The sequence below is a fragment of the Sebastes umbrosus genome, chromosome 12 (genome assembly GCF_015220745.1).
Source record: "Sebastes umbrosus isolate fSebUmb1 chromosome 12, fSebUmb1.pri, whole genome shotgun sequence".
NCBI lineage: Eukaryota > Metazoa > Chordata > Actinopteri > Perciformes > Sebastidae > Sebastes > Sebastes umbrosus.
Window position 1 is genome coordinate 7,483,365 of NC_051280.1, and position 21,529 is coordinate 7,504,893.

At 37.9% G+C, this 21,529-nt stretch overlaps 2 protein-coding genes across 2 annotated transcripts in view; one reads left to right on the plus strand and one right to left on the minus strand.

The window, feature by feature from the left end:
- Positions 1-955: 955 nt before the first annotated feature.
- On the plus strand, positions 956-6,459 carry si:ch211-155e24.3 (uncharacterized protein LOC100150696 homolog). The gene is made up of 4 exons (XM_037787798.1): positions 956-1,697; positions 1,795-1,904; positions 3,392-3,491; positions 4,854-6,459. Exons 1-4 carry the CDS (start codon positions 1,484-1,486, stop codon positions 5,819-5,821), a joined length of 1,392 nt encoding a protein of 463 aa, XP_037643726.1. The 5' UTR covers positions 956-1,483; the 3' UTR covers positions 5,822-6,459.
- A 2,137-nt stretch (positions 6,460-8,596) lies between these two features.
- tesk2 (testis associated actin remodelling kinase 2) overlaps positions 8,597-21,529 on the minus strand; it is a 38,641-nt gene continuing 25,708 nt past the window's right edge. The window contains exons 7-13 of the mRNA XM_037787793.1: positions 21,205-21,287; positions 18,017-18,101; positions 17,518-17,601; positions 16,455-16,541; positions 14,745-14,883; positions 12,461-12,994; positions 8,597-11,407 (exon numbers count right to left, since the gene is read on the minus strand). Of these exons, the coding sequence (XP_037643721.1) occupies positions 11,100-11,407; positions 12,461-12,994; positions 14,745-14,883; positions 16,455-16,541; positions 17,518-17,601; positions 18,017-18,101; positions 21,205-21,287 (1,320 nt within the window). The 3' untranslated portion in view covers positions 8,597-11,099. The remainder of the gene's footprint in view (positions 11,408-12,460; positions 12,995-14,744; positions 14,884-16,454; positions 16,542-17,517; positions 17,602-18,016; positions 18,102-21,204; positions 21,288-21,529) is intronic.

A 21,529-nucleotide genomic window follows, 5' to 3' on the forward strand; every position in this document is an offset into this window, starting at 1 on the left:
CATAAAATACTCAAGTGAAGTAAAAGTACCTCAAAAATTGTGCTTAATGAACTTAGTTATATTCCACTATTGTGTTTTATTAGACATTCAGTAATAAGTAAATACTTGGATATTACTTAGGCATTAGTGTACTATTGTGCAATATTGTATGGAATAGAATAATAGTAAGATATTAACATATAAAATATTGTAGTAATAGTCTCTAATACTTTAGTACACTGTGGCTCTGTGTAGTTTGTGGCTGTACCTATTGCCTGGGCCTTATCCTGGAAAGAAGTGATGAATCCAACCCCTTAATAAAGTGTTTATAAATTGTCACAGATGGCTTTATTATTTTTTTTTTTCACAACCTGGCAATTCAATCATAGGTCTAATGGCCAGTAGCTGTAGGTTACATCATCACTAGGCCTGAATGAGTTATTAGCCTGGAAATTGGTACCAAGAAATGCATTGAATGTCTGTTTCTCACATACATCTAAATATTTTCATTTTTACTCATGAACTTGATGAGATCTGCATCTTCATATAAGCTTAGCAATGACATACTGATAATGTTATATATTAATATATGAGATATGATAAGATAAGATGAACCTTTATTAATCCCCGGAGGGAAATTCAGGTGTCAAAGCAGCAACATCAGCCACCAGAGTGAAACACAGGAGAGGTATAAAGGTATACAAAAATTATAAAAACAATAATAGAGATATAAAAGATACAGAGTGAATGGGTGAACATAGTGTGTACAGTCCGTCAATAAATAAATGTAGTATGTACAATAAATAAATGTAATATGTACATATGTGCAATCTATAAAGTGGTATATAGGATGTATAGTGTAAAGTATATGTGGCTTATATATGTGGATTCAGTGTATCACTGGGAATTATTTTTAATACTTAACAATTTCAGCTCATTATTAATGTTTAATTGCAAGGAAAACTAAATATGTTGCTATAATAGCAACTTTGTCATGTTTGCAAATGTAATCACCTGAAGCGTGACTTCCGCTGCTCGGGTCACAGTGCGGATGTAGTCAAATATTTACGGTAATACAACAAGTGACGTTGTTACGGTAACCTCGCTGTGTATTCCAGCACGTCCCCAAGTGGCGGAAATAACGGCGAACTAACAGCACTGCTAACGTTAAAAAGACATAAATATTTCCCAACTTGTGTTTATTTAATACAGCAGACGGGTTTGAAGTGTGTTAATAAAAATATTTTTTATTTTTAATGCGATTAAAGACGAGACACCGCCCGTGCGAACATCACGGTAGTAAAAACGAGCGACCCTTTCCCCCACTGCCATCCACGGAAGACATTTACAACACAGAGTACACAACAAGCACACAGTAGTAGCCTCTAGTATCTCCTCTCTCCAACAAGCTGTACACATTAATCCTGAAAAGAAGTGACATACAGGCTCGTACAGGGGAATATATTTGTTTAGTTTTGGAACAAGGAGCTGAAGTCGTGTGAACATGGAGAACTGCGGCTTTCAGAGCCAGCTGCTGTCCGTCATGGAGGTCCTGGCCAAGGCGGCCGTGGCGGAGATCGACCGGCGTGTGGGTGACAGCTGCGCGGTGCTCCGCCTGGAGGTGAGCCAGAGCCGGCGGGACATCGACCTGCTGAAGAGGAAGAGCGAGGTGATGGAGGCAGAGCTGAGGAGGGGCAGGATGAGAGCCAGGAGGAAAGGTAGTGAGGGTTTACTTCCTGCTGGGGTCAAGTTATTGTATCTGTAGTTTCTGCCTCTATAATGTGGTGTATTGTTGTTGTTCTTCTTCCTCTTCAGTGTTTTACCCTCCAGCAGCAGAAAGGTTCTCTCCTCTAGTCAGAGTAGTGCTGAACAAAGAGAGACACAGCACAGGTTGGGATGCTGAGGCTCCACATCAACCCCAGCAGGTAGGAATATTGTTTTGATTGTTTATTAATCTGATTTTTTTTATTAATCAATTTGGTCTATAAAATGCTAGCAAATAATGAAACATGCATAATACAGTTTCCCAGAGCCCAATGTTATCTTTAAACTGCTTTGTTATGTCTGGCCAACAATAACAAAACCTAAATATATCCAATGAACAGTTCTAATAAACAGAGAACAGCCACACATTATTACATTTGATGGCTGGAACCAATTAATGTTTTAGATTTCAAACATTATTTGATTATGAAAAGTGTTCATTTTTTGTTTGATTTCATTTGTTTAACCCCCTTAATAGAGAAAACATATCGTGTTTTGGGGGATCAAATAGTGTCACATTTGTGTGTTGTGTATGGAGGACGGAACCTGCGAAAATAAAAATATAAATCACTCGATAAATAAATAAATAGGTCATTAAATATAGCAAAAATTAATGTAGCCATTAATTGATAAAGTTGTGTTGATATTTCTGTTTTAACTTGCTTCTTTATTTTTTTTTCTTTATATTAATTCCCTTATTTATTTACTTACTATTATGTTTAATGTTCCTTTATTTATTTATTTATTTTTATATATTATTACATTTTAGTTATTTATTTTTGTATACATTTTTATTTTTGTATTCAATTTTGGCATTTATTTATTATTGCATTTATTTTTTTAAATTTATCTTTAAATATACGGTAGGTATTTATTTATGTATTTATGCATTTATTTATTTATTGTAGAATGAAGACTGGAGTGCAGCTAGCTGACTAGCATATAGTCAATCTTTGCACTCTGACATATGCGCATGACACAGGTTGAGTGACAGCCCCCTCATTTGTATAATGTGGCAGAAATGCATAAAGAAATGTATAAAGAAAAGAATACAGAAATAAATAAGTTTGGGGAAATAAATAAGGGGTGAAAACGTGCAGAAATAAATGCATAAATACATTAATAAGTACATACATTTAAAGATAAATATTTAATAAATGAAAAATAAATAAAATAATAATACATTAATGCAAAAAATAAAGAAATCTATTAAAAAAATAATAAGAATAACTACATAAATAAATATAAGGGAAAATTAAACAAGAGTAAATAAATAAGGGAATTGACACAAAGAAAAATAAATAAAGAAGCAAATTAAAACAGAAATATCAATTTATGTCACATTTTATCAATTAGTTAATGGCTAAATTTATTTGAAAAATTATTTTTGCTATATTTAATAACATATTTATTTATTTATTGAGTCATTTATTTTTGATTATGGCAGGTTCCGTCCTCCACATTTGTGAAATGAAATTGGTAAACATAAAACAAAATAAATGAAATATTTTTTAAACTCAGCTTAGACGGGTTTCCCCTGTACTTGCACAACATGTGTGCATCTGTTGTGTGTATTTATTTGACTCCACAGTGTGTGAGGTAGTTAATCTCCCCTGTGTGAGTATTAACGTTGAGCCTGACGTTGCAGTGTGCAGACGTGGAGCCTGCTAATGAAGCTGAACACATGCTGATCAAAGAGGAGTGTGCAGAGGAGGACATGTGGAAGAACGACTCCGAGGACAAACTGAGTGAGTTCAAACACAAACATCAGACACTTCCCTTTGCATTATTAGCAGCATTAGACCACTTATATTCACACAAAATCACCATCATCACCATTACTATGAATTATTTTGTGCCGGTCACGTGGACCTCCACAGCGGCACCGATTATAGTTGCTGTTGTTACCCATGATGAGCAGCACATTCAGTCAGCTATTCAAAAATACAACAAATTACTGGCTAGATGTGCGACTTTAACACGAGTAATTTGCCATAAACCATCACTGTGAGCGCTCAAAATAAATTAGAGGCAGCACATTAGCAAACAGCAAGTGAATTCAGGTCCACAGGTTGTGTTTGAAAAATCTTTCATCTCCTCAGAGGTCAGTTCAGGTTCAGGTCAAGCTGCTCTTGGTTTGACAACATGAATCCAATATTGAATCTGCTTATTGAAAGTGAATCGTTTAGGGCTGCACTATTAATCAAAATTTTATCGAAATCGCATTATGGCCTACTGCAATTTTCAAATCGCAGAAGGTGCAATATTTATTGTCAAGCAGCTTCCGGGCGTCGCCAGATAGATAGAGCCAGAGCAGCATGACCTCCTCTCCACGCCAAATAGATAGAGCCAGGGCAGCACGACCTTCTCTCCACCATGGAACCTAGAGAGAGGACCAGATCTTTGTTTTTAGGTCACAGTTGCTTGGTAATGTAGATGTATGTTTCCCATGACAATACAACCTCAAAGAATGACATTCAAAGAACTAAATTGCAGTATTTGCTGCACTAATTAAATGTTTGTACATTGCTCTTTGGTAATATAAACAAGGGTGATATTATAAGATCTGATGAGAGATTTGTTTGACTTAGTGCTTGAAAACCTCTACTTTAAAGGGGACATATCACGCTCATTTTCAGGTTCATATGTGTATTTTGAGTTTCTACTAGAACATGTTTACACGCTTTAATGTTCAAAAAACACATTATATTTCTCATACGGACTGTCTGAGTATACCTGTATTCATCCTCTGTCTGAAACTCTCCGTTTTAGCGCCCTGTCTCTTTAAGACCCCCTCCTGAAAAAGCCCAGTCTGCTTTGATTGGCTTGCGAGAAAAATATGTTGCACCTTTACAAAGGTAGTTCTCAAGCTGTGGGCGATATATTCTAATGAGGCTGCATGTGACATAGGAAGGGGAGCCAGAGCTGAACGGCTTGTTTAATCACATGTTTTCTGTTCCCACAAAAAACTGACTGGGTTGTCTTATTTCACAGTTTGTGGGTTGGTAGGTACTCCAGATACCCAGATGTATGAGCACAAGCATTGAAAAAGTGAGTTTTTCATGATAGGTCCCCTTTAAGATGATGTGTTGTTTCTGTTCTTTCTTTAGTCTCTGAAGCCGAGCAGCCGCCATGCTTCGACGCCTCACAACCCGCCCAGACTGACAACTTTGTGGAGCATTACCACTCCGCTGAGAACCCAGCCGACCCCGGATCTCTGGTTTCCCCGACAGACGGCTACAACGCTTTCCCAGAACAGCAGCTGAACAGACACCAAACCGAGGCAGAGCTCGTAGTGAAACACGAGAACGAGGAAGAGCCCGACGAGAATGCAGCCCCTCTCGATTCAGACCTCAAGTTTGCGACGGAGGAAGGTGACGGACAGCTGTGGTCGGCCAATCTGTGCAGAGACGCTGCTGATCCAAGCTTCTCGTGTGCCGAGCAACAGTTTGAGCCGCTTCCCTCTGTGTTCCCGTCTCAGAGTGGGATGCATTTGGAAGACACGGTGCCTCGAATTCACTCGGTAGGGAAATCACATTCAGTCATGGTGAGCGCGGCGCGAGCGAGAAGACGAGCCAGAACGTTTGGATGTAAGCGACCACAGCCAGATGAAGGACACAGTGCGTTATCTCAGATCAACACCATGGGTCAGTGCTCGATCCCTCAGCAATCACAGCATCAGTACAGCGATTCTCCTCAAGCGATGAACCCAAACGAGGATTTGTCGCCGCCAAACCCAGCGGCCTCTTCTTTCTGCGGACACAGCCGCAGCGGCAGCTTCGGCCTAGCGAGGAGGATGAGGACGCCCTGGAGGTCCGGCGTCGGCGAGAAGAGGTTCAGCTGCACGTACTGCGACAAAAGCTTCATGAGGTTCAGTCAGCTCAAAGAGCACCTGAGGAGTCACACGGGGGAGAAGCCGTTCAGCTGCCTGCAGTGCGGCAGGAGCTTCACCAAACAGTGTAACCTCATCAGACACGCGGTGGTCCACAGTGGAGAGAAGCCCTACGAGTGCTCGCTGTGCGGGAAGTGCTTCACCCAGCGTTCCAGCCTCAAGTCGCATCAGAAGACAGCACACTGAGGTCACAGGGGGTTATTTTATACATCTGACTCAGCGACATATTGTTGTTGTTTTTTTATCTTGGGCTGCACAATTTTGAAAAAATATTTAATTGCGATTATTTTGACTGATATTGTAATATTGGAGGGAATGACAATGTTTACATCACTATACCAATATTTTATTGAAAAACATATTAAAATGATTTGTGATTTTTGCGGGGATCTGTACCAAACAAAGATGTGTAAAATATGATGTGTAGTCCAGAACATCTCGGCAGCAAACGATGTTTAATTTAAAATTTTGACACATTTTGCCTCTAAAAAATATTGCTCTTCCTGTGATTTGAATATAATTATTGATTAATTGTGCAGCCCTATTTTTATCGTTGTTTTATTGTTTTTTTTGTTTTGTTTAAAACAGTTTTGTACTATTATAATATTGATATAATGAAACAGACTAGTCTTGAATCGTAATACCATAATTGAGCTTATAGGGCCATACCAGTGTGGTTGCAAATTCAACACCATGTCTTTTTTTCCTAGTATTTTCCCCACAGCTCTAGGCAGCCACTAGTTTCCATTGTTTTACATACAGTTTGAAAAACTGTTTTTTGGACTCTTGAACCTCACAACAATAAATAACCGATGTGTACAGAATATATCTGAAAACCATATCTGCCTGAAACTGGAGGAAAATACATTTCTGTCAATTTCTTCTAATCACAGCCAATAATCCGATCTGTAGAAAACGCGTCAAAACATGCAAAACCACTGCTATGATCCTTTTTAAATGTGTATCTGCCTGTTTGGAAAGGCTTCCATTACAGTAAAATGCTTATCTGACTGTTCTAGGTGAGTTAAAGGTGCAGTGTGTAGGATTTGGCGGCATCTAGCGGCGAGGTTTCAGCTTGCAACCAACTGAAACATCTTCTGTGTGCCAAGCATATAGGAGAACTATGGTGGCTGACGCGAAAACATGAAAGCGAATGGCCCTCTTTAGAGCCAGTGTTTGGTTTGTCCTTTCTGGGCTACTGTAGAAACATTGCGGCCGGCTCCGTGAAGAGGACCCGCTCCCTATGTAGATATAAACGGCTCATTCTAAGGTAACGAAAACACAACAATTCTTATTTTCAGGAATTATACACTGAAGAAAACATAATTATTAATATTATTTATTTTCCATTTCTGCCAATAAATGCTACACACTGTCCCTTTAAACAATGAATACCTTCACTACTTTGGTCTTTTCAACATTGCTAATATTTTTATTTCTAAAAATTATCTTGTGTATGAATGTCGTTGGAAAAGCACCAAATGTCACAATATATTGTAAGAGTGCTTGTTTTACATGTTGTATTGTTGAGACATACAATGATGCACATTAGGAGAGTCCTCACACAGACAGAGATATTGAGGGATACACTAATTAAAAATTCATTTTTCAATAAGAATGTCAGGTGGTCTGCAGTTCCCATGTTACACCAAACTCAGAGATCTGTCAGATTTATTGGTGCTAGAGGTGAACTGTAGAAGACAGGACCAAATGTTTTTATAATTATTGTTATTGGGGTCATTTTTATGCCTTTGTTAGACATTGTAGTTCAAGTCTGCACACATCTTCAGCTTTAGTTACTTTATAATTGTACAGCAATTTAGTTTTAAGTGCAGCTTTGTGAGGAAAAGTCTGCAATCTTGCCTCTAAATGATCATGTCAGTCTGGCTTAACCCAGTTAGACTAGTTTATGAGCAGAAGTGAGGCAGTTTGTTCCTCTAATGTATTGTCATTAAAGTCATTGCTTGATTTGTACCATGTCAAAAAATATCAGATATGCAGTATTTTATCAATGTTGTTTTCCCTTATTTCATATTTTCATACATAATAAAATAAGCTTTTTATAGTTAAGTACAAAATAAGCAAAGAGCAAACCTTTTTTTTAGATTAGCATATAGTCACAACTTCAAAATATTGTTAAAAAATATTTTTTATTCTGCACATATTTTTCCTCCATATTGACAGAGAAGACTTTAAGGATTTTAGAAATACCTTTTAAGCTGAAGTAGGCGAGATTGGAGCAAATATGATTTAAAAAAGTTATGACAGTAGTACATGAAACAGGTAATCTGAAAAAAATCATGTTCCTCTGTGTCCTCCGTTGCTCCTAACGGCATCTGCAAGATTTCACAGACCGGAGGAAAACAAGCAGTCAGAGTTGATCTGGAGTCTGCCGTCCAGCTGCTGTCTATGAGAGCCGGCTGTCAATCACTTGCCTCAAATGTGTTCAGAAACATCTTGTAGTGTACTGTTTAGCTGTAAAATTAGAAAGTTTGTGAGGCGGCAGCAATTATGGAATCTGTTGAAGGAACGCCAAGTTCCGGTCACATGACCGGAGCACAGCCAATAGGAATTTAGATTTTTTAAAGCCTGAAAACAGAGCCATGAGGAAGAGCAGTAGTCTAGTTATCTCTCAGAACACTTGAATTACAATATGCTGAAAGGTTATTATGGAATTTTGGCCCAATGATGCCAAAAATATACTGACTACTGCCACTTTAATGTTGCAGCAAGTTTTGTCAAATGACCTTTATGTTTTTTTTTTTTATAAAGATCCCCAGGGATTTATCTTTCAGGAAAATGGACGCTTAGCTCTGAGACATGAGAGAGAAACAAATGGGTTAGACTTGCATGAGTAAACCAGTCTAACATTTGTTATTGCCACTAACAATAACAACCAGAGAGACTCTACTGTGACTCTACATCAGGGTGTAAAAACATGAATCCTTTGACACTTGCAAATCAAATCTGAAAGCAAATTCTGTATTCATCAAGGCAGGTAACAAACATTATATACAACGGTAAGACATTACAAATGTTTTTCTCATAAATATCAAATTAGATCCTTTATACTGTAAAACAGTGTCATAAAAGTTAACATCGGTTGCATAGAAGAGTAGTGATAAGTTCAGAGGAGATCGCCGTATATTTAACTGTACAAGTGCATTTTAGTTCCTATCGGACTGAGATCAGCAGAGAGCATCATAACCAAGTGCTGGAAATAAACAACAAATACATATATCTCATTTCATAGCAGTCATTTAGTTGAGAAATGAAGAGGAGATGCCTTTGACCCAAGGAAGTCTATTTCAGATATTCACTTGAGTGTGTTCAGATAAAATAAAAGTAGAAAATGTCATGAGATCACCAATTTAATATGACAAATTAAACCAAATGTTAAAAGCATCCACATAATGGAGTGTGTCTGAGTTGTGGGACATTTAGCTTCAGATTGGGAATGTGCTCCAATTAAAAGAAAATCATTTGTTAAGTACTAATAATTTGTGATAGAACAAACACTACTCAGCTCAGCTCTTCGGTCTGGTTTGGATATTTTCCTCACAACAGAGCGGAAAACTCAACATCAGGCTGGATCAGGATGGATCAACATCTGAATGGAAAGAACTGAAAGCGGTTGTGCCCGTTTCCCTCAAACGAAAATATTATTCATCCAACCCGAGCTGTATTCTGTGAGTCATGTGCTCCTTTTAAGTTAAATTATTCCATTAACTGAAGTCTCTTTTGAGTTTATAGGTGAGTAAAGTTCACTGGTTTTCTTTTGTCTTTACAACGCTATGATTGAGATGGAATTTAGTGGCGTTTGTGCGGGATTTTACTTAAATTATTGCTTCATAAATTAGAAAATTTGAACCACATGAAATGTTGACATGCATGGGAGAGTATAAATTGAAGGTAGCAGGCGGCATACACGACATAGTCAAACCAGGAAAGCCTCTCCTCATCTCAGCACCAGCATCATGTTGAAACAATGAAACCCATGGCAACTTTCTGGTAGACTGAAAAATTTGTATCAGCATTAATCACGGTTTGTTTCATAACACTGTTTCAACACATATCTGCAGAATTTTGACACAGTGAATCATCTTTCTTTTTGTATAGTTGATGCATAATTTACATTAATGCTGGCTTTTGCTATAAGTTAAGTGCCATATGATTGATTTCCCATCTTCAGGGAACACAAACGCTGCACTTGAATTGTCTTTTTTTGCTTAGGAAAGTTCCCAACTGAGTGAAATGACCCGGAAGTATCTAAGTGGTAGCCATGATTAGAGCTGCTCCTATGATTTCCACAATGCGGAAAATACGGACGGAATCACGGAATCTGATAATAAAAATAGAATCAGCTGTAAAAGGTGGAATTTGCCAAAATGTAGATGCAATTTATGAAAACCAGGGTTTTCCCTGACATTATAAGCGTTTTTTCACAGCACCTTAGCCGGTTTAATTTACGGGCGCGCTGCTTCTCTTCTCTGCTCTCCCTTTTCAGGATTTGATGTCCCAACAACACTGCTTGTGAATGCTCTGCTTTGACTGTTGAATGGTGTTTGTTTGACTGATTTGTAGTGCTTCTGACCAAACAAAAAGACCACTGTGTCATCAAGTGGCTCGATGAAACCCAAAACTAAAACCATGTCCTCTCTAAATTCACTATTTCTGCTGCTAGGCAGAGTTCCCTGTGAATTAGTTGGAGGAGACTTGATGTAAATTATCTTACAACTGCAGTCTAGTTCAGGGTTGCTAGGACGGTTTGTGATGAAACATCTGTCTCCTGTTGTTTTTCAGGCACTCAGTTATTAAAAATCACCTGTTAATTTTCTCATCTGAATATCAGCATCTTGTTAATCAGAAAAATAAGGGATTTGTTTGATTTAGTATAAACATTTGTTTAACAAAGAACACGGGGGGGGGGAAAGTATCAAAGCACTTTGATTTTTAAACACTCACATACACAACACAAGGGATCTTCAATACCCCTCTTCATACACAAGACGCCTATAAGAAACCTTTATAGGAAAGAAATCTACATCATCTCACAATATTAAATATAAACAACCTTTTCAAAAAAATAATCTCTATGCTGAGTGTCCATTGTGTTGATAAAAGCTTTTTTTTTGTGCTAAATGGAGAATTGTCCCGTCACACCTGGGTGATAACAGCTTTGAAAGACAGTTCTTTATCTACATCAGGTGTGCTCGATTTATGAATCAACATGTGACTGAAAGAAAAAAAATTAAAAAAGATAAAAAAAACACTTGAAAGATAAAAATCAAGTGTTTTTTTCTTTTCTATTTAGTTTTTCCAAAATCTTGAAATGAAATGTGACCGGTCTGTCGTTCTACTACCTCCATGTCCTCCATCCAGGATTAAAAGTCCCCCTCTCTTGTCCAAATCCATCACCTCCTCCATGTATGTGTGTGTGTGTGTGTGTGTGTGTGTGTGTGTGTTACATGGGGCAGGTGTCTGTCCCTCTCTCTCGCTCTCGTTCCTCCTCTTCCTCCAGGCTGCTGGAGCAGTCCATCGCCTCTCCACTCTTCTTCTCAGAGCTGGGTACCATCGGAGACCAGTTCTCCCCAAACACATCCTCCTCACTTCCCTCTTTCCTCCCCTCCACCTCTTCATCCTCCTCCCCCCCTCTCTGCCTGCAGTAAGGTGGGATCTCAACCATGACGTATTTCTTTGCCCAGCCACTCTGCACTGTCTTCTGCCGGACATCATTTCCCGTCTGGCCCGCGTCAGACCTGGAGTTAGTTGCTGAGAGGAAAAAAGAGAAAAGAGGGAAACAGGAATGAGAGGAAGGGAACAATTATTATCTAATTTAGTTCCAAAATCTATACCTGCGGCTTAGTTTCTGCAACAGTTTCCCACTTGTACTAACTGCCAAAAGCCATTTCTATCTTATGGCTTTTTCTTAACTGATGGTATATCGTTGTAACTATTCAAATAGTTTTGTCTAGATTATATCTTAAGTTCTGGATGTTCATTATTTTTATTATGTTTTTATTGTAAAGCACTTAGTAACTTTGTTTTTGAGAGGTGCTATATAAATAAAGTGTATTATGTACATACAACAATGGGGGTCATAGGAGTACCATAAAAAATAATAAATCTGTAAAATAATAAGGAATAAAGGAATGAGGAATAAATAAAATAATTAATTATTTAAAAAATGTGGAAATATAAAGAGAAATAAATAAAATAATGAATAAGTAAATATGGACATATAAAGACAAACAACTAAATATACAATATTTATTTTCACATTCATATACTTCTGAAAATATTTATTTTTGAATATAAATTACTCTATTACTTCTATTCTTTTTTAAATTTTTATATAATGTAATTTATTTATTTGTTTCCCTTTATTTATCCATTTCTCTACTGCCAAAAGCAATAGGGATTAAATGAAAATGCTTATATCTATTATTCCATATATGTAGTTATTTGTCTTTATATTTCCATATTTATTTATTATTTTATTTATTTCTCTTTACATTTCCCCATTTTTTAAATTTACTTATTTAGTCTTTTATTTGATATACTTTTTATTTTTATTTATTCCTCTTCATGTCCACATGTATGTTATTATTCTTTTACAGTTTTATTCTTTTTTATGGCACTCCTATGACTCCATAATGTACATCATCAAAATCAGATGCATTCCAATTTTAAAATGCCAAATAATGTTGGAGTGCTGTTACACGTTTTAGGCTCTTTGTCAAAAAAAGCTATTTTTTTTTATTTTTGGCACATTAAACTTTAATATCAAAAATGCTGAAAGGACGTCCTCATCAGACAACTGACCTGGCAGAGTTGTGGAGAGCTGGCTGGAGTTACAGGTAACAGAACCGTTGTTATTGGAGCTAACGACAGCAGCGAGGGGGAAGAACTCGAATCGGGGCAGCACGGGGGAAACTGGTACGGAATGACACTGTCGTCCTGGCAACTGCTGCCAGAAGTAAGACGTCTCCTGTTGGCTTCCTCCAGGTCCATGAGCAGACGGCTGGTTACTGAACACACTCCCCGGAGGTGAGCGAAGGTCAAACATCAGCGAGAAGACGGACTTGCTGGGCACATCGCAAAACTTGATCTTGCCCCCACACAGGTCCTCTCGGGCGGTGAACGGGTTGATCTTGCGAGCTTTAGAGGCTCGCTGGGCGATGGGGGGCTCATAGTAAGGGTCCTGGACATTGACTTTTCTTCCTGGTTTGCAGGAGAAGATCTCTGATTGGCTGCGGCTGAGCCAGATGTTTCGTCGGGGGCGAGGCGATTTCTGAGGGATTTTATCATCCTGGAAACCGAGAGGATTCAGTCGCTTGAAGCCCTGGAGCTTCTCACCTTGAACGAAGAGACAGGTCAGTTTTTGTGACACATGTTGCATAAAATTTACATAAAACTATAAAATTTGATAGAAATATTTACGAGTTGTAAGTCTAGAGGAGTATCTTCCATACCAAATTGTCATATCTTAATTATGCTCTGATGGTAAAATAGATAATCTAATGTAACCACTAGGTGGCAATACAGGCTAAAACCTGCATAGAGTAAAGAGACATGAGATCCCTTTCCTTCAAATGTTTCCAAAGACACTGATCTTAACATTCTCATAAAAGTGCAGCAGGAAAAAATATTAGGATGAAAGGAAGAATTTGAGGATGACAGACACAGGGGGAAAAAAAGGCATGAGTCTCAGTTTGCAGCGATTGATCACATTGTTAAAAAACAGATAGTTCATATAGGCACAAACAGTTTGCAAAAATCAGTTATTCCCAAAGTTAATACATATAAACAGATTAGCTAACCACAAAAACATTTAAATTTATTTTATCCTCCTCTCAAATCTTATTTATTGTTGCTCTTCCGAGAGACCGTGTATCTCATTAATGCCAGGAAATATCTGAAATAATTACTCGTGTGACTCATGAGGACCAAAAATACCAAAATATTTGGCTCAAAAGTAGTTATGCAACAGAAGTATTTCCTACTACGAGGATGATCCTTGTTTTGAGGAAATGCTGATGTTATCAGGTAAACAGAGAGAGGGAGCTGGAGGGTGGACTTCATGACGTACTCCATGACATAGGTATGTCAACACAACACCAGATATGAGAAACCATGTTTATGTCAATACTATAAATCGCTCCTGCGTCCTGTGACGTCATATGTTCGCGCTCTCCTTCTTCACACATTCTAGTTCTGAGGAAAAGGAGCCGTTTGGCTCGTCTAAACAAAAACATTACACTCTATGATGGTCAGACATGCAGGCGGCGGGACGCTGGACCAAATTAGAAGTGAAACCTGGACCTGCATGGATCAAGTATCTCAAAATAGGCATCTAAAATCTCAGACCGAAGTCACGGTGAAGTTTATATTATCAGCAACCAAGGACTCTACGCTCCACTACTTTGAAGTGTGATACGGATAAATGTTAGAACAGATTTTACTGAATAACCTGTGCAAAGAACAGGGGGTCCAGATGGAAATGGGGATATTACTCTCCTGACAAGCTGATTGTGTGACTACAGGGCTCAACACTAACTTTTTTAAAAGTGGATGCCAGGCATCAGCTTTGGTTGCTGAAACTGATAACATGGTTGCCATTTTTAATCACCTTATATGTTGTGTAATTAAGATACTATGCTAAATACTATGATAAATATAGTGTTTTATCAAGTGTGTAAGGGTTTATTGTCGAACCCTGGACTAAAAAGGAAGTGAAGTTTAAACATGACTGACTGAACAAGCATGGAATCAATAATGTGCTTTGCAAGAGGAACTGGTGTTAGGAGAGGAGAGAAGTTTTCCGTGAGGCTCCAAACTGACAGGATATCAAGTGAAATATTGACTAGCTGTCAGTCTGACTAGATACGAGTACAAGCAGAGCCTGGGGGTGAACAGCTAGGGAGGCCAGGAGAAGGATATAAAATAGGTTTCCGTTGCCCTGCTTGGATTACAGTTTCTATTTCTTTACAGGAATTTGCAGGCATCTTCTTGTAAAGAAAATGAGGTGATGTTTATTGACGGTAAAGCTAAAGCTGAAATGACAGATCACGGGATCACAGAGTGAGATTTTGTGCAGCGCTGGTACCTTTGGGTATGGTCTTCTTGTCGTTTTCCCCACTGAGTGGGACGCACTCGTGCTCCATTTCTTCAACTTTAAGGCGTGCGAGAATCTCCTCGAGGTGCTTGACGTTGTCTGGGAAGGATGGTCGGAGTTTAGGGTCCATCTGGGGGAGGAAAAAAAGGAGAAAGATGAGATTTATATTTTTATACAGTAACACGGTGCAGAAGCAGGGATCAATTGCACTCATCAGATTATTAACAGGGAGAAGCAAAACATACACAAACAAGATTCGTTGCTGGGGCCACGCCTGTGGAACAAGCTCCCAGGATCAATTAGGGCCTCAGACTCACTTGTTTTTAAATCTAATCTTAAAACTCACCTGTTCCTCTTAGCCTTCCCCCAGGGGTTTGATAATTAATATAATTTAAAGTAATTTTACTTACTTTTAATACTTTGTCTATAATTTTATTTATCCTATTTTGACGATTTTTTTGTGTGTAAATTGTTTTACCCTTTATGTGAAGCGCCTTGAGATTTAACTGTATTTTAAAGTGTGCAATAACAATTAAATGTATTATTTGTATTATTATTATTATTCCATTTGCTCCAGAAGCATTAAACATTAACAAAATATTACTGTGTTAGTTATACAACATTATATTAATTTACATAAACAACAAGACCAGAGCTGGTGCCTCTACAAGCATCTGCAGTGTATTTCACAAGCTGGTTTTCAATAAAAAGAAATGGATTTTATTGGTTCTTTACTTCAAAAACACAGTTTCTCAGCAGAAAGTGGTACAAAAGAAAAGCGTGTGGAAAAACAATTGAAGATGAGGCAAGGGGGAAGCAAAACAAAGGAGACGGCTGCTAGGAGAGAAAAAGAACAGATGGAAAAACAAGACGGGGGACAAAAATGTGGCTAAAAGATGAAGACATACATCTGACAGGGAAGTTCAAAGGGGTTGAAAGAAGATGCTAGAGAGTAACTGTAAAACTGACTATTAAGAAAATTAAATTACACTTGGCGCTCTGGAGAAAAGACTTGAATGGAATTAAGGGAGAAAAGGATGATAAAAGCGAGACAGCAGACAAGGATGAGAAGGGATGGAGGGAGCCAATATAGGATCAATCAGCAGGGTGCTCCAAAATCTTTAATGCCTTCGTCTTCTGAGGTTTGTAATTATGTCAGAATATAAAAACACAATTCCAGTCCGGTGATTATGATGTGACGTTAGCAAAAGTAAACTCTCATGAAAAAAAAACTCTATTTGTTTTGGTTTGATTTACTTAATGTCCCTCCTCATCTCAATGGCAATACAACAAATCAATGTATGAATATAGAAAAGACGAGTCTACCAAGTAACTGATCCAGCTTTTAGTGAACAGAGAACCCCCCGGATAGCGAGCTGAATCAGCTTATTCAGATAATCAGATTGCCCCTCTATTTACTTAAGAAATTAAAAATAAAACAGTGGAAATCCCAAAAAACAACCTACAGTAGACAAGCCATTTGGGAAATGTCTTTCTCTCAACACAAAGAAAAGGTTGTTGGTATAGATGCACTTAACATGACAAAACATGACCACGTGCACTAACTTTAGCAGATACATGTTTACTGGTTTCTCTTCAGTTTTATCAGAAATCGACAGGGATTGTTACAACACTGCGATGTCTTAATTGACAGAGACTGGGACAGACTGGTTGGACAGGACAGGAGAGTGGTGGACTCACATTGCAGCAGTTGAAGGCCAGCTGGAGGAAGTCAGGCGGACAGTCTCCAACCATGTGCTGGAACGTGTGATAGTCCAGGCCGAAGTTCTGCTCAGGAGGTGAGAGAGGACAGAGAGACAGAGAGATTTGGATATAAGAAAGTTAAACAGGAAATTCGTATTTACCATTCTAAAAGTGGGATAAAGACAGAGAGATAGACAGAGCTTCATCAGATGTTTGACATCAGGCAGCTCTTCTGCCAAAAACAGCTTCATGTCAAACTAATCCCTCTGACACGGTCCTGCTGACTGCCAAGTTTGCATTTTGGCTCTTTCAGTCCACTGACAGTTTAAATAACACTGTGTGATAAAAAAAGATATCTCTGCAGGTAAAAAGGTAAATATTTTTAGAATTAAATTTAAGACAAAAAAGCTGTAAAAGGCTGCATTCAACTGTGTTTAAGACAATCTACATTTAGTTTATGTAAAAATATATATATATATTAAGACTTTTGAGTCCCTTCTTTGCATATTAAATAAAAATACATTTATCTCACATTAGGGGAGCATGGAGATAAATCTAATCAGAAGGTTGACTTACAACTATATAATAGTTGATCCCAACCAAAGCTAGATGTTTGAGGCTAATACCAATATCAACATTTGAACGTTTTTTTTAAAAATCTGCCTCTTATACAATAACCCATTATTGTTTTTTATGATAAACATATAAATATGTTTGATAAGGATCAGGAGTAGGGATTGTGAAAGACAAAGTCCTCTATGGTGGATGATTTACACAAATACCAATATGTACTGTATGTCATAAGCTATAATATCTGCCAGACCATCAATGATTACAGTTCTGTTAAAGTTTTGCCAGGATGGGATAATAAGGATCAACCCTCCATCCATTGATTAAGTAAAAGACAGAGTTTAAGGTCTGCATGAGTCATGTGGATGTTACACAGTACAAACAGAGTGAATTATGGGACACCAACAGATCAACCTGTGTATAAAGCAAACAGATGGAGTGATACGAGATTATAGGGTTGAAAGTAGGTGAGAAGTAGATGAGCAGTCACCTCTGTGCGGGGAAGATAGTCAGGGTCAGCCTGGACCCTCGCAATCATCTCACACAGGACTATCCCATAGGAGAATACATCGGCCTGAAAACAGATAGACACACATAAAGACATGCAAACAACAAAAATGCTCCTCTTTAGTTTGTTTGTTAAAAAAATTGTAAACTGCCTGCTTTATTATAAAGTGAAACATTTGTGGAGCTCCTTGATATTCCCTAACTTTTATTAAAAATGTACCAAACTCTCTGAGCTCTCTGTCTGAAATATAACTCTCTGAATTCCACCAATTTTCCAAGTTCCAAGATAAATGGAAACTGTGCATCTTCATCCCAACTCATTCATTTTCTATGCATCATTGGTGATTTGCTTTTATTTTTATCTTCTATTATCTAATCAATACTCATCTAATGTAATCCTACTTGAGTTTTATTTTCCACAACATCGCATCTTATACCACTACTTGCTACTTGAGGTCAGAGGTCAAAGTTGGTGATTTTACCTTCTCGTTGTAGCGTTCGTCTCTCAGCACCTCTGGAGCCATCCAGAAAGGAGAACCAACCACTGACAGTTTCTCTATTTCAGCGCTACACACAACAAACACACAGATACACACGTTATGTACAACATGTTGATGTATTTGGTCCATTATAATGAGGATAATTCAAGAAACTTCAGAGGCTCGGAGATGACTCCTGTGTTTCTGGTGGTTTCTTCAGTCTGTCACTGTAATATTAATATGAACAACCTGCTAGATAAAAGAAGATGATACAGAACATCAGTGCAAATATGTAAATATGAAAACTAAGCCCACTATGTCCTGGCTTTTTCACTCAAAATGACCCTCTTGCTCAGTGTGTGTACCTTCTAGTAACTAGATGGAACTAGAGTCTTGTTAACGTATTATTGCAGTTTTAAATTGTACCAGGACGATAATGTCTTACCTTTCAATCAGTTTTTAAAAAAGAGATAGTCTGTAAAATGAATCTTGCTCTTTAATCCTTCAAGTTCAGAAGCTTTTGCTCTGTTTCTATTTAGATTGGGTAAAGTCGGACCAGAGTTATCATCTCAAAACTTTGTGGGCAAAGAAGACGTTTCACCCACTGGTTAACCGAACCTTCTCACTTAGTAAACTAGAATTTCCGCCTCGCTGTTGCAGTTTACAACCATGTCTGTCCAAATTGTCATCACTTTACCACTTTATCATGTTAGACATTTGTGTGAAATTGGCATAATGAGCATATGAATTCTGGAGTTAGGAGTTAGGAGTGACCTTGACCTTTGACCACTGAATTCTAATCAGTTCATCCTTGTGCCAGTAAAGAAATCCCTTCAAGGCATTCCTGAGACATCGGGTTCATGAGAATGGTACGTACGTACAGATGGACGGACAACCCAAAAACCCAATGCCTCTTGCCACGGCTCTTGTCGGCGAGGAGGCATAAAAATGATAGGTGTGGCTACATTCTGTGCATTATTCACACATGTTTACATAGCCACACACGTTTGCATAGATATACAAGATTATAGAAATTATCGTTTGTCTAAGTCAACTTTGTTCCTGAAGATGTTTTAGGAAAGAGAAAACAGTCCCCCTCCTTCATTGTGCTACTGAAGCATTAAAAAACAAACCCTGCACTGATAATATCCTCCTGTTATCAAAACACAAAGGTTGAGAATGTGATCTGTACAGCCTGCTGTTAATGCCGGTGCCAGACACACGTGTTAATAAATAACCTAGCCCAGTAAGAGGAGGAGGAACACACTTAAGTGAGTTACAAATAGCTGCAACAAGAAAAACAGAAAGTAACAAAACACATTGTAGTGGACACGTCTTTCTCTTTGTATGGCTATTTAAAATAAGTTGCACCAGATGTGATACTTTATAGCTTGATAGGTTTTTAAAGTGTACATGAGAAGATTAACTCCTGGTGTAAAACGAGGGGCAATACAACTATAACAAGGTCCTGATGGTAAATAATTAATAAAAATTAGGTTAGGGCAAAAAAGACCTATTGTAACAGACACATTAACCCAGTCCGTTATGTCACATATACTAAAACACTATAGTTATCAAGTAAGTATTTCTGTTTTGGAGCTACAAAAATGGCCAAATGGTTTTGCCGATGAAGCCTGAGGCCATTTTTGATCACTAGGGGGCAGAAAAAACATCAAAACAAGCTAAAAGGACGCAGCTACTGTACCACCACATCCCTGGATTATTCAGTTGTTATTGCTAACATAAGAGCAAACAACTTTCTAGTCACACATCAAGCAGACATAGAACAACATTAGCACTCAGTTGGAGATGGGTTTCACCACCTAAAGAGTCCAATATTCACTCTTCTTCTAGCTCTGGTACTCTGAAACAAACATCTGGGGCTTTAACTGCTAAATGCTTTGTTTTTTCAGCCACTCACTAGCTGTCTGTTTATCATCTGGTGATTGGCAGGGATATGGATTTGTGCACAACCCAACAGCTGAGACTCAACCACAGAATAACTCTGCCATTAAAAACCAAAACAGTTTGCTCAAAGAGGCTACAAAGCTCTGTCAAGCTAGAGTCGGGTGACAGCTCCCTTCACATTACAAATTCATTGTATTCAATGAATAATGCATTAATTAAGTAAGGCAATCAGTCCTTTTGTAATTCCTAATAAAGATCTAGGACTAGGTATATTTATGTAGAGCAGTAAGGGAGTGGGTTTGTGACGTCATCAACAGCAAGTCGGCCATTTTTGGAGGGTCAAAGGTAAGAGTGCCATCCGCTGGCTGTTTACTGTAAGTGTCAAAAAACCCTGTTGAACTACTAACAGAAAACACTGCGCACAGTGAATTCAAAAGTCAAATTGTAGTGTATATAGTATACAGTCAGACACAAAGGTAGGCTAACGTTATGGGTTTCATTTTGCAAGATACCAGTAGATTAATTATGCATGATTAGCCGACGTTTCGTTAGTATTCAGTTAGCATAACATTAGCTAGCTTATCTATGTTCACATGATCGTGTAGTTGGCATTTGGCTTGTGGATCTGAAGGTCATATACCTACCGGTTTGTAAATTGGACATTAGCCTCCAAAGATTTACATATTTTGAATTGCTGATTAACTTAGTGACGGTAATGGGTGGCAAGCTGTGAAGGTCCTCCTAATTCGTAAGGATCGATATTTACTAACTTCAATTTTGTAATATATTGTCTCTTTACCTCTGTCAGCTTCTCTTTATATGGGCATTTGTCTTTTGCACGTACTTAATACAATTCTGTTGATGAAAGATTGACAGATGAGAGACAGACCGATGACAGCTACCGTAGCTTTGTATGCTACCCCCAAAAATGGCCTCGCCCCCCCCCCCTCCCCAGCATGCACAGCGAATACCTTTCCCTATTGATTTATTTCATGTCTCTTTTATTTTGTATGTTTATTTTATCTTTGTCAATTTTTATTTTATTTGATTATTTATTACATTTAGTTTCAATTTTTTACATCTTTCTCTTTTTAATTTGCTTATTTTTGATACTATTCCAATCTCAAAATACAATCCTATATGTTTTATATCATCTGTGTATGAATAATATACATGAATATAATGGTATAATTCTTTCATATAAATGGAAAAGAGCATACAATATGCTGTATGTATAATCTTCTTTGGCTCAATAAAATTATTTGAAACAGAGAACTCCTTACAGATTGGTGGGGATCTTTTCTGCCAGGCCAAAGTCTCCCACCACCGCCGTGTAGCCGCTGTCATCACATTTGATCAGGCAGTTCTGTGAACACAGAAAACCATTATCATTATTTTCTCACGTTTAGTTGAGGAAGTTACTGACACTGTGGGATTAAAAAAACACATTTTGCGGCATAGAAATATCAGCCAAACCTCCACTTCCTGATTGAACTTAACTGTTCAGTATTATTTTCATTCTCATTCTCTGCACATCACAAAAAGGGAATTAACAGCACATTTAAAGATGCATCGCTATGAAGTTTGGATTCTTCCTCTTCACCCTAA